This window comes from Loxodonta africana, chromosome 9, assembly GCF_030014295.1.
Source record: "Loxodonta africana isolate mLoxAfr1 chromosome 9, mLoxAfr1.hap2, whole genome shotgun sequence".
NCBI classification, from domain to species: domain Eukaryota; kingdom Metazoa; phylum Chordata; class Mammalia; order Proboscidea; family Elephantidae; genus Loxodonta; species Loxodonta africana.
In genome coordinates, this window is record NC_087350.1 from 32,924,711 (window position 1) to 32,937,975 (window position 13,265).

General features: G+C 34.1%; 1 protein-coding gene across 5 annotated transcripts in view; it reads right to left on the bottom strand.

Moving 5' to 3' along the window:
• The window catches only part of VPS13A (vacuolar protein sorting 13 homolog A), a 265,017-nt gene that overhangs the window by 111,998 nt on the left and 139,754 nt on the right, over positions 1–13,265 (bottom strand). For all 5 annotated transcript variants that reach the window (XR_010322961.1, XR_010322960.1, XM_064291207.1 and 2 more), the window contains 2 exons: positions 11,794–12,098; positions 1,055–1,202 (listed from right to left, as the gene is read on the bottom strand). Coding sequence is in view for 3 of the 5 variants with exons in the window: in XM_064291207.1 (XP_064147277.1) it covers positions 1,055–1,202; positions 11,794–12,098 (453 nt within the window). In the remaining 2 variants the exon portion in view is untranslated. The remainder of the gene's footprint in view (positions 1–1,054; positions 1,203–11,793; positions 12,099–13,265) is intronic.

Consider the following 13,265-nt stretch of genomic DNA (forward strand, 5'->3'; position numbering starts at 1 on the left):
GTGAAACATAAAAACTTGCTGAGAATACCATTAAAGATTCATGGAGCAATGTCAGCCTACAGGGAGGTAAAGTTATGCTTAAGGTGCTGACTCATTTGCCATTTTAACTGACCTCTCCATTCTTCTAGGACTTTCTCTTCCTATATATACCTAGTACCTTGTGAATTATGCCAAGGTAAAATTCTTTCTAGGTAATTTTATATTATTTCCAATGCTTTTAACACCATCTATATGCTGATGATCTCGATTTCCTATTTCCAGCCTAGACCTCTCTACTGAGCTCTATATAGCCAGACTACTTAAATCACCATGTCTAACAGACATTTCAAACTTCAATCCAAAGCTGAATTCATGATTTCCCAACCTTGAAAATCTACTTCTCTGTAGGCCTTTTGAACCTCAGTGAATGATGACACCCACACAGCCACTCAAGCCAGTCATCGTTCTTTCTTTACCTTCCCAATCTACTTGCATAACCTGTTTATGTCTCCAAATTAAATCTTGAATATGCCCACTTCTCTCTGTCTCTCAGCCATGACTCTATTCTAAGCCACTACTTTCTCTCATATGAACTAATGAAATGCCTTTCTAAGTGATCTTGCTTTCACCTTTATTCCCCTTCAGTCCAATCTCCAAACAGAAGCAATGTGATTCTCTTAAAACTTAAATAGGGTCTAACGAGTCCCCTGCTAAAAAACCTTCAGTGTTTTCCCATCGGACTTAAATGGGACTTCCTGACGGAATTAAAATAAAATCCAACCTTGATATAACCAACTCCTGCAATAGACTGGTGAGCTCCATTAAGCAAGAGGCTATGTCATAGCTTGTTTGCCACTACAGCTCCCATATCTAGCACAGGGCTTACCACAGAGTAGGCATTCAAATATTTGTTGAACAAATGGAGAACATTAAAATGAATTCTAGGTTAATAGAACTGCTATTTCAAATTCTGACCAAGGTGATTAATTTTCAACTTCTTCCCCCAAAATGCCTTACGTCCCCATGCAATATTTTCGACAATAAAACAGAAATCAATAAGCATCCAAAAAGTTACCTCCATGGGCTTTAGCTGAGCATTTATATTAAAACCAGGAACCTCCTGGTACCACTCCCAGGATAAATTTCGCTCAATAACCACCTCAAGATTTAATGGCAGTAGTATATCCAGTACTTCCTGGTATGCGTCATTAATATACTGAGACCTATAATTAAAACAAAATTGTTTTGAATTGTTTCATATATACTCAGATATAGGGTCACTATGAGTTGGAATAGACTCGGCGGCACTGGGTTTGGTTTTCTGGGTTTATACTCAGACAGTAAAAACATACTAAAAAATGAAGATCAACTTAAATTTATCATTTCATACACAAATAGTAAAAATAGTTGTGTGTGGGTGCACTTGTGTGCAAAGAAAAGAAAACACCTATCAGGCTTTCCATGTCATAATGAGAGATGTTCTTCCCGCTAAAAACCTAGGTGACCTTCTCTGAGTTGAAGTGTTCCATGTCTTAGAGAAATGAATTTTTAAAAGAGAATTTTGCAATATGTTAAAAACTGGCAAAATACATAATTTAAGACAGTAAGCCCTTAAAATGAGAATTATCTGTACATAATCTATAAATAAGCATTATATAAAATGTCATCATAAAAACATTTTTAATGTACTGATTTAGATATATGGCAAAACAGCATACCCTTACTGTATACAAAACATAAATTTGCACCTTATGAAATTTCTATTTCTGTGGATCAAAACAAATATGAATAATTTCATATCAAGTTAGAGTGTGTCTGTCCTTCCAAGAGCTCATAAAGGTGCGAATGATGGTCGGAAATGAAGAAAAGGGTAGTAAAGTCACTGAACCCCTTCATGTAACGATGTGATCATAAAAACCTTCTGCTGTACCTTAATATGACAATCTCCTAAATAAGAGACTTATACTTTAATTGGCAGCAAATCCTTAAACTGTGATATGAAGCTATGACTGTAGAATTTTAGATATCATTTGCTCAGTGGAAGAAAAATGTGGCGTCATCAGGGATCTCTTGGGAAGCCTAGTATCAAACCATTTCATGAACTGACTATACGGTGACACTATACTTACACATGCATGCTTACAATCTACACTTAATGGTAATAAGTTAAGGAGTTTAAAAGCCCTAAAGAGGGTATACTGCAAAAACTTAAAACAAGGTCAGAAAATGTCATCCTATAAAAACCAACATAAATAGATGTGACCAGTTTACATATTATTGACAATAATAAAGCATCTCCCAACTCCCCAATGATGCCTCCCAAAGTGGAAAAAAAAAAAACTTTGGAACTTCTTGTCCCCTATTTATTCTTGCACATGAATTTGACAATAATTTTAGCTGACTTTAAAAAGAAATCTTGTGATTTTTTATTGAGATTGCATTAAATGTACCGATTAATTTGTGAAAAATTAACATCTTTACAATATCAAGTCTAGGAAAATATTAATTCAAGATTTCTTTCTTGCTCTTGGTTAAGTTTTACAACTTTGTTCATGGAAGTACTTAAGTATCTGTTTTTAATAAAAAATTATGTTGTAATTAACAGCTCTACAACAATGACTTTGATTAAAAAAAAACAAAACAAATCCTGGTGCCGCTGAGTTGATTCTGACTTACAGTGACCCTATAAAAGGAGAACTGCCGCATAGGGTTTCCAACGAACGGCTGGTGGATTCGAACTGCTGACCTTTCGGTTAGCAGCCGTAGCTCCTAACCACTGTGCCACCAGAGCACAATTTTGATATAGGTTATTTCAGGGAAAAATGGTTATATTTTTTACTGAGTAATTCTATTTCTAGGAATTCATCCTAAATGACTTATCTTAAAGAAATGAGTAAACAACTACAAGCATTAGTGAACAATGATATCAACCATAGCCGTTGTTTAAAAAAGCAAAAAAAAAAATTGAAATTGATATAAATTTCTAATAGCAAGAAAATGGATTTTTAAAAACTGTGGAATAAAATGAAATATTCAGAATAAATTATGCACTCAAAAGTAACAACATGGAAAAATACTAATGACATATTGGTAAGAAAAAAAGTAAATTTACAACACAAAACATAGGATGTAATTCCAATTTTACTTATATTAAACATATGTGCATATACAAGGAACTAGAAGAAAAGATACCAAATTATTAATAGTAGTTATCTTTAAGTAGTTACATTGTCAGTAATTTCTTATTTTCTTCCTAATATGATTCTATGTATCTCAATAAAAATATTTTTTGACAAAAAATGATAAATATTATGAGTTAATGTTCTAGAGAAATTCAGTAAATTCTTTTTAAAGCAAAAAATCTTTTTAATACAGAGCGAGCCACACCTACTTTATATGCACCATCCTTTGAAATCAAGCATGGGGTAATTAAATATAAACATATAACTGTTCCATTTTTAGTGAGTTCAGATTTGTTACACAGTTTAAACTACAGATAAATAAACTGCCTAAATTTTCAGATTATTGCTCTCTCTCTATTTTTGTTGTTAGTTACCTTTGAGTTGACTCTGACTCGTGGTGACCTTATGTGTTACAGAATGAAATTTTGCCTGGCCCTGTTCGATCTTCATGGTTGTTGGTATGTTTGAGTCCATTGTTGTGGTTATTGTGTCTATTCATTTCATCGAGGGTCTCCTCATTTTTATAGCCTATTACTAAAATAGACGTCTCTTACCTCAATATTTCCCTGTAATTTCTGCTGAACAAATCATTTTACATTTTCTAATATCTTCATTTAATGTATGATTCATTTCTTATCTTAACTGAAATCTAGCTTTCCATGGAGTTCTTTGAGGACAATTTTTGTACAACACCCTACCCATCTCAGGGTCAAAAGAGGAAAATCATTTTATTGGTCAAAACTTTTCTAAATTTAAATGAAAACTTTCAACCAACCGACGCAAGAATCTCAGTGAGCCCTGAGCATAAGAAACATAAAAGACAACTACACCAAGGCCCATAATAATCACATTGTTCAAAACCAGCGATAAAATCTTAAAAGCAGCCAGATCGGGGGTGGGGGGGGGGACCATTAGAAAATTAAGAACAAAGATACAGATATCATCAAATTCTGTCAGAATCAATGCAAGTGAGAAGGCAATAGAATAAATTCTTTTTTTTTTCCTTTTTTTATTGTACTTTAGATGAAGGTTTACAGAGCAAATTAGTTTCTCATTAAACAATCAATACATATATCATTTTGTGACATTGGTTGACAATCCCAAGACATGTCAACACTTTCCCCTATTACCAGCTTTCCTGTCCCCTCCCGCCTTCTTGTTCTTGCCCCAGAGCTCGTGTGCCTATTTAGTCTTGTTTCAGTGGAAAAAATATTTTACAGTACAAAAAGAATAAAGCTGTCTATCTAAAACCTGGTCTCTGACAAAAAATATCTTTCAAAAACAAAGGCAAAATAAAGGCATTTTCAGACATACAAAAGCTAAAGAATTCACCTCCATCAAACCCACACCACAAGAACACTGTTCAGGAAGAAGGAAAATGACAGATGAAATATGGGATCTGGACAAAGGAAGAAAGACTACCATAAATGGTAACTACATGGGAAAATAAGTAAAATATTTTTCTGACTATGCAAATCTTTTTAAAAGATAATTAACTGAACAAAAATATACAGGGAAGTTTATACATATGTACAAAAGAAAAATGCATGACAATAATAGTTTAAAGGCTGTCAGGGAACAGATGTATATAATTCTAAGATTGTCAAGGGGTATAATTATCACTTGAAGGTAGTTCTTTTTCTCACTGATTTTTTGTTGTTGTTGAGAATATACAACACAGCAGAACATATACCAATCAACAATTTCAATATGTACAATTCAGCGACATTGATTATATTTTTCAAGTTGTATGGCCATTTTCACCCTGCTTTTCCAAATTACTCCTCCCTCATTAACATAAACTTACTGACCCCTAAGTTCCTGTCTAATCTTTCAAGTTGCTGTTGTCAATTTGATCCCCTATAGACAGTTTTAAAAGAATCCAAAGCTAAAGGCAGTGTTCTTTACTAGTAAAGCTAAACTACTGGTTGGTTTTAAAAAGACTTCAGAAGATATTTTTGGTTTAAGGTTTAAGGCTTAGTGATATCTCTGGGCAACAGCTTCAGGGGTCATACAGCCTCCATGGTTCCATGAAATTTTGGATTCCATTAAGTTTGAGATTCTGTTCTACATTTTCCCCATTTTGATCAAGATTCTTCTATGGATTCTTTAATCAAAACATTCAGTAACGGTGACTTCTCATGAGTACAAGATGCATGTTATAAGCAACCACTGAATTAAAAAAGCAAAGAATAATAATAACTGATAAGCCAAAAAAGGAAATAAAAGGGAATCACAAAAACATAATTAGTCCAAAAGAAGGCAGAAAAAGAGGAAAAGGGGAACAAAAAACAGATGATAAAAATACAAAATTTCAAGATGACAGGCTCAAACCTAGCCTATCAATAATCACATGAAGATAAATGCTCCAACCACCCTAACTGAACAGCAAAGATTGTCAGATTGGAAAAAAGCAAATCCCACTATATGCTGCCTACAAAAAAACCCACTTTCAGTTTAAGGCATAAATAAGGTAAAAGTAAAAGATAGAAAAAAATACATCGTGCTAACGCTGGTCAAAAGAAAGTGGGATGGTTATAATATCAGACAAGGTAGATGTTAGAAAAACAAGTATTACCAGGCACATAGTAGAACGCTAAATAAAAATAAATGAGTCAGTTTGTCAAGAAAAATATAATAGTATCAAATAAATTATTAAAAAATGGACCTAAATAGTTATCAAATATGTGAAGCAAAAACTGATAGAAGAATCTGAAATCCTCATACGTTGCTGCTGAGAATTTAAAATGGTGAAGCCACTTTAGAAAAAAGTTTGACAGTTCCTCAAAAAGTATAATATAGACAGGACGTCTAGAAGGAAGATCAACAAGCAAACAGAGGATCTGAATGACACTATTAGCCAACTAGACTTAAAAGACATACATAGAACGCTCCACTGCCCTAAAAAAATCACAATATACATTCTACGCCAGTATACACTGATCGCTCTTCAGGACAGACCACATGGCAGGTTACAAAGCAAGTCTCGATAATTTTAAAAATATTGAAATCATACAAAATATTTTCACAAAGAACACAATGGCGCAAAGCTAGAAATCAGTAACAGAAAAAAACCTGAAAAATACACAAACAGATGGAAATTCAACAACACTATTAAACTACCAATGGCTCAAGGAAGAAATTAAAAAAAAAAAATCATACATTTCTTAAGAGTCAAACAAAAATGAAAGCACAAAATACCAAAACTTACGGGGTGCAGTAAAGGCAGTACTCAGAGGGAAAGGTATGGCAATAAATACCCACGTGAAAAAAGAGGATCTGAGATCAACAACTAACTCTACAACTTGAAGAACTAGAAAGAGAAGATCAAACTAAGCCTAAACCTGCCAGAAGAAAGAAAAAAACAAAGTTCAGAGCAGAAATTCATAAAACAATAGAGAAAATCAACTAAACCAGAAGATAGTTCTTTGAAACAATCAATAAAATCTACAGACCTTTAGCTAGACTGACAAAGAAAAGATGCAAATCACCAAAATAAAAAATGAAAGAGGAGACATTACAACTGACCTGATAGAAATAAAGAGAATAATGACAGAATATTATGAACAACTGTACAGCAACAAACTGGATAACCTAGATTAAATGGACAAATTCTTAAAAGCACATAACCTACCCAAACTAACTCAAGAAGAAACAGAAAGTCTTAACAGACCCATAACAAGTGAAGAGATTGAATCAGTGATCAGAAACCTCCTCCACCCCCTGCCAGAAAAATAGTCCTGGACCAGATGGCTTCACTGGGAAATTCTACCAAATATTTAGAGAAAAAAGTGACAACAATCCAGTTTAAACTCTTCTAAAAGAGAGAGAAGGAAAGAATACTCCCTTATTCATTCTATGAAACAAACATAACCCTGATACCAAAACCAAAGACACCACAAAAAAAAAAAAAAAGCAAAACTACAAGCCAATATCCCTTATTAATATAGATGCAAAAAATCTCACCACAATAACTAGCAAACAGAATTTAACAACATATTAAAAGTCATACACCATGACCAAGTGGGATTTATTCCAGGAATACAGGGATGGTTCAAGGCTAGAAAATCAATCAACATAATACACCACATTAATAGAACAAAGGAAAACAACCAGATGATCATTTCCATGGATGCAGTAAATGCAGTTGACAAAATCCAACACCTTTTCTTGATGAAAACCCTAAAGAAGATTGGAACAGAAGGGAAATTCCTCAATATGACTCAGGACATACATAAAAAAGCCAACACTACACTTAATGGAGAAACACTAAGAGCTTTTCTCTTGAAATCAGGAACAGGACAAGGTGCTCATTCTTAACACTTCTATTCATATTGTATTACAAGTCTCTCTTAGTTATCTAGTGCTGCTATAACAGAAATACCACAAGTGGGTGGTTTTAACAAAGAGAAGTTTGTTTTCTCACACTGAAGTAGGCTAAAAGTCCAAATTCAGGGTGTCAGCTCCAGGGGAAGGCTTTCTTTCTCTGTCAGCTCTGGAGGAAAGTCTTTCTAGTCAATCTTCCCCTGGACTAGGAGCTTCTGTGCACAGGAACCCTGGGTCAAAAAGACGCACTCTGTTCCCGGTGCTTCTTTCTTGGTGGTATGAGGTCTCCCCCTACCACCCCACCTCCCCCGCCCCTGCTTGCTTCTACCTTTTATATCTCAAGAGATTGCCTCAAGACACAATCCAACCCTGTACGCTGAGTCCTGCCTCACTAACACAACTGCCGCGCATCCTCCCTCATTAACGTCATAGAGGCAGGATTTACAACATACAGGAAAATCATACAATATGGGGAATCAGAGCCCAGCCCAGCTGATACATATATTTTGGGGGGACATAATTCAATTCATGACAAAGTCCTAGCCAAAACAATAAGACAAGAAAAGAAATAAGGGGTATCCAGATTGGAAAAGAAGAAGTAAAATTATCTTCATTCATGGATGATATGATCCTGTAATATAGAGCATACCAAAGAGCCTGCAAGAAAACTTCCAGAGGTAATAGAAGAATTTAACAATGTTGCAGGGTACAAGGTCAACAAACAAAAATCGGTTGGGTTTCTATACATGAGCAATGAAAAATCTGAAAAGGAAATTCGGGAAAAGATTCAATTATTATTGCTTATGGAGTACTGAGTTTCAGTTTACCATGATGGAAAAATCACACTGAGTAAGGGTAGTGTTGCACAGCCAATTAATGTACTTGTGGGTAGTAAGTTGTACACCTGTAAAAAGTTGAATTGGCAAAAGTTGTGTGATAGATGTATTTATTTATAACAATGGCCAAAAAAATAAGAGTAGCTGCTGAGGCTGCTTATGTACAACCAAATGCCTCATGGGATTTGATTCCTTGGTTTGGAGGTACAGGGTCATGGTTTCACGGGACACCCCAGTTAACTGGCCTAATAATGTGTCTAGTGCTTCTTTTCTACCTTCTAGTTCCTTGCATAGTGCCTGGGGTCTTCAAAGCTTGCAAGTGGCCATCCAAGGCACAACAATTGGTCTCTTTTCACTTAGAACAACAAAGGAAGAAAGAGAGTCAGGAAGAGGAGGAGAAAACAGAATGTGTGGCTAACTGCCTCCATGAACAACTGCCTCTTTTGCCATGAGACCAGAAGTGGATGATGCCTAGCTACCATTACTGAACATTTTGATCAAAGATTCTATAGAATCCTGAGTAAAAAAGGGAAAATGTACAACAGAATTTCAGATCCTCGTGAACTCTAGACTTTCTGGAGCCATGCAGGCTGGATGAACCCTGAAACTATTGCCTTGAGTTAATCTTTAAACCTTAAACCACAAATATACCCTGAAGTCTTCTTAAAACCAAACAATAATTAGGCTTAACTTGTAAAGAATGTCTGCCTTGAGCACTGTGCTCTTTTAAGATCTATATGGGATCAAATTGACAACAGCAACTCAAAAGATTAGATAGGAATCTTAGGGGTCAGTGAGTTTATGTTAATGAGGGGAGAAGCAATTTGGAAAAGGAGGATGAGAATGGTTGTTCAACTTGAAGAATATAATCAACGTCACTGAATTACACACGTAGAAACTTGAATTGGCGTATATTTTTGCTGTGTATATTCTCAATGACCACAACAACAAAATAAAATAAATTATTTTTAAAAGTTAAAATAGAGTTACCATGTGACTCAGTAATTCTACTCCTAGGTATACACCCAAGAGAATTAAAAACATATGGCCAGACAAAATTCTGTACACAAATGTTCACAGAAGCATTATTCATAATGCCCCAAAGTGGAAACAACACAAATGTCTACAACTGATGAATGGATAAATAAAATGTGCTATATCCATACAATGAAATATTATTTAGTAATAAAAAGGAATGAAATACTGATACATGCTATAACATGGATGAACCTTGGAAACATTATGCTAAGGCACAGAAGCCAGTCACTAAAGACCACATATTGTATGGATATATATGAAATGTCCAGAATAGGCAAATCCAGACAGACAAGAAGTAAAACAGCGGTTTCCAGGGGCTGTGGGGTTGGGATAACCAGGATTGGCTGCTAATGGGTACGGAAATTCTTTTGGGGGTAATGAAAATGTTCTAGAATTAGATGGTGGTGATGGTTGCACCACTCTGTGCGTATAGTACAGGGCACGCAATTATATACTTTGAATGAGTAAATTTTATGGTATATGAATTATATCTCAATAAGGCTAATCATTTTTTAAAAACAACTGATAGAAATGAAAGGAGAAACAGACGCATCCACAATTACTGTCAGAGATTTCAATGCCCCTCTCCCAATAGCAAACAGAACAAGCAAGCAAATCAGCAAGGATACGGCACACCAACTTGACTTGTCTGACAGCCTAGAACACTCTTCTTCACAAGAGCAGAACACACAGTCTTTAAGTGCACACAGAACACTTACCAAGACAGACCATATTCTGGGCCATAAAACAAGTTTCTATAAATTCAAAGGGATTCAAGGCATAAGAATTATTTTTTCTGACCACAATTGAACTTAATCAGAAATTAATAACAGATCCTTATAAAATTCTCCAATATTGGAAGCATTCTAAATAACACAGTTTGATTTATGGATAAAAAGAAAAAAAATCAAAAGAGAAACAAGAATGCATTTTAAACTGAATGAAAACGAAAATACAATATATATTAGAATTTGCCACTAAAGCAGTATTTATGGGGAAATTCATAGCATTGAATACCTACATTAAAAGAAATGCTACAAATCAATAACCTTGGCTACTACATAAAGAAACTAGAAAAAAGGCAAAATTAAATCCAAAGTAAGCAAAATGAATTAGTAAAGATCTAAGCCAAAATCAATAAAAGAGAAAACATAAAAACAATAAAACCACAAGCTGGTTCTTTAAGATGAATAAAATTGATAAACCTCTAGCCAGAAATGATCAGTAAAAAGTCATAAATTACCAATATCAGGAATAAGGGAGGCAACACCAGAGGTATTAATGAATAAGAAAGAGAACATTATGAATAACTTTATGTCATTAAATTCTACAAGTAAGATATGGACAAATTCCAAAAAAAAAAAAAAAATTACCAAGATCACACAAGAAAAAACTGTATCTTGAATAATGTTAAATCCATTAAAAAATGGCAACTGTAGTTTAAAAACTTTCTACAGGAAAACTCCAGGCACAGATAGCTTCTCTAGTGTGCCAAATATTTAAGGAACAATAATATTCTACATAAGCTGTGCCACAAGTGTATACATACCAAAATTTATCTAATTATACACTTTAAATATATGCAATTATGTCAATTATATCTCAATAAAGCTGCTTTAAAAATATTCTATTGATTGGAAGGAAGGGCGGGAGGGCAAGGCAGACTAGCCAGAGGCCTGTCACAAAAAAAACAGACACTGGGAGTTAATAAGTGAAAAATGAAGCAGAAATATATTTGTACAGACAAAAGAATGAGATCAAAGAAAAATGTCAGAAAGAAAGAAGAGGGCAAATACAAAGAGAGGAATACAAAGAGATGGATCCAGGTTGAAAGAGAACAGGGCAATAAATCCAGAACAGATATTTAGAAACAGGACTGAAACACAGAGCACATAGTATAAAAACTCTGGGAAAACCTGGATATTCATTAATTCCCCTAATTCTTAATCCTCTCCCCATTGATCAGTACATAAGGTTGTACTCTATTATTCTAAAAAATTTTACAGCATCAAATTCACACCACAAAGCTGATATATAAGTTTGGGTGATGCTGTGCTTGCAAAGTGAATAAATGTAAAATTAGATATTCCCCCACAACTTCCACAGTCTTATAATTACAAAAATTACAAAATTCCCCATTTCTTCCACAGCTTTATAATTTACCAAGAACTACAAAGAAGCACAAATACATTTTCTTAAATAATAATTTTTACAGTTTTCCTTACTACCTAAAGAGCTATTTTCAAATATTTTCGGCCTATAATTGATCTTGTCAAAAAAATACTTGGAGGAGAAAGAATTAAAAAATTGAATATAGTTATACTAAAATAAAATCCCACTGTAAACAGGACAACTCACAGTACCAAGGCCTTTAAAGCAAATGAGTCAAAAAATGACTGCATTCTACACAGATATACTTGGGAAAAGCTTACCTGTATAGTCGCATTTCACTCAGCTTTACCGTTATCAAATCAATAACAGGTGGGGGATTGCTCTGACTCTCTGCTATCATATGGAACGTATTTGTCATTGTAATTAGTCCAAAATCAGCAACAAAAACATTTTCAGAAACTGGAGACTGTGGGATGACTACAACTGGGGCTTTGATGTTAACATCCAGTGCCATTCTGGAACTCCTTTGTGCCAGCTCTTTTACACCAGTAGCAGCCATTCCTGCTGCCTGAACAGTTGCCTCAGTCAAGGCTTGTTTGGCTGCTTGAAAATTGTCTATAAAAGCCTAGAAAGATTTAAAAAAAAAAAATTAAAAAAGCATATTCTTGAAGTTATTATTAGCAAGTAAGACTTATTAAATGTACATTGATGTTTATGATTTTACATCCATAAGAAAAACTTTTACTTGGTACAACTAAGCATTATTTATTCAAAGCCTGACTGCCCAATAAACCTAATTTTCTGCTGCAAAACATTGGAAAAAAAAAGATACAGATACACTAATACAATAAAATCATAAAAACTTAGTCCTTGGAACAAAGCAAAATGTGGACATCAGATGTCTCATCTGTATCTACTTCCCTTATTACTTTACTTTCCCTAATGTAACGACTAAGCAATCACATTTCTCTACACAACCTCACTGGACAGAGAGTCCAGGCCCATTGATTTAAAAAATAAACAAAAATAAAATATGCTTCTTTAAGAACTCTAAATCAAGTTTTCTAGTTTCTGAATTCTGGAAAAGAAAACACTTCCATGACATAAAAACAATTACTTAGACTTACAGTTAATTTTCATTTTCTAGGAAAAAATAACATTTATTTTCGTTAACTTCTGGGTATAAGCCAGTCACAACAGGGCTCAGTGACATAATGTTTATATGTTATAAAAAGAAGTCAGGCAAGGAATATTTATTCATCTTTACTATTAAGTATACAAAAAAGATTTTGTGGCTACAGGAAAAATTCCATGGTAACCTCAATTAAAAAGATGACACATGCAGCAGCCCTATTTATTTAAAATCAACTCCAAACTCTGAAATAATATGAGGGCTGTATATCCCTAAAATATATGCAAAAAAATATACAAATACATTCTTTACTCATTTATTGCCACAATGGCCTATTTACTCCATTAGAGCCTTAGATTTCATGATCTAGTTTCTGCTCCAAAAAGTTTTGAGACAACATTTTAGAAAAATGAATAGTGACATTATAAACAGATATTCCACTTGCAGGAAAAAAAATCAGCTGACATTACGGGGAGAAGACAAACACACAAACAAAAACTATGCAAACAAGAAACAGGAACTCAAAACACTTCATTTAGGAACAAAATGTATGTGCCCTAAAGATCCAGATATTCAGATATTCACAGGATTACAATGCACTTGAAAAAATAACTTTTTTAATAATGTCCTGAGACCAAAACAAAATTCAATTAGGTATTT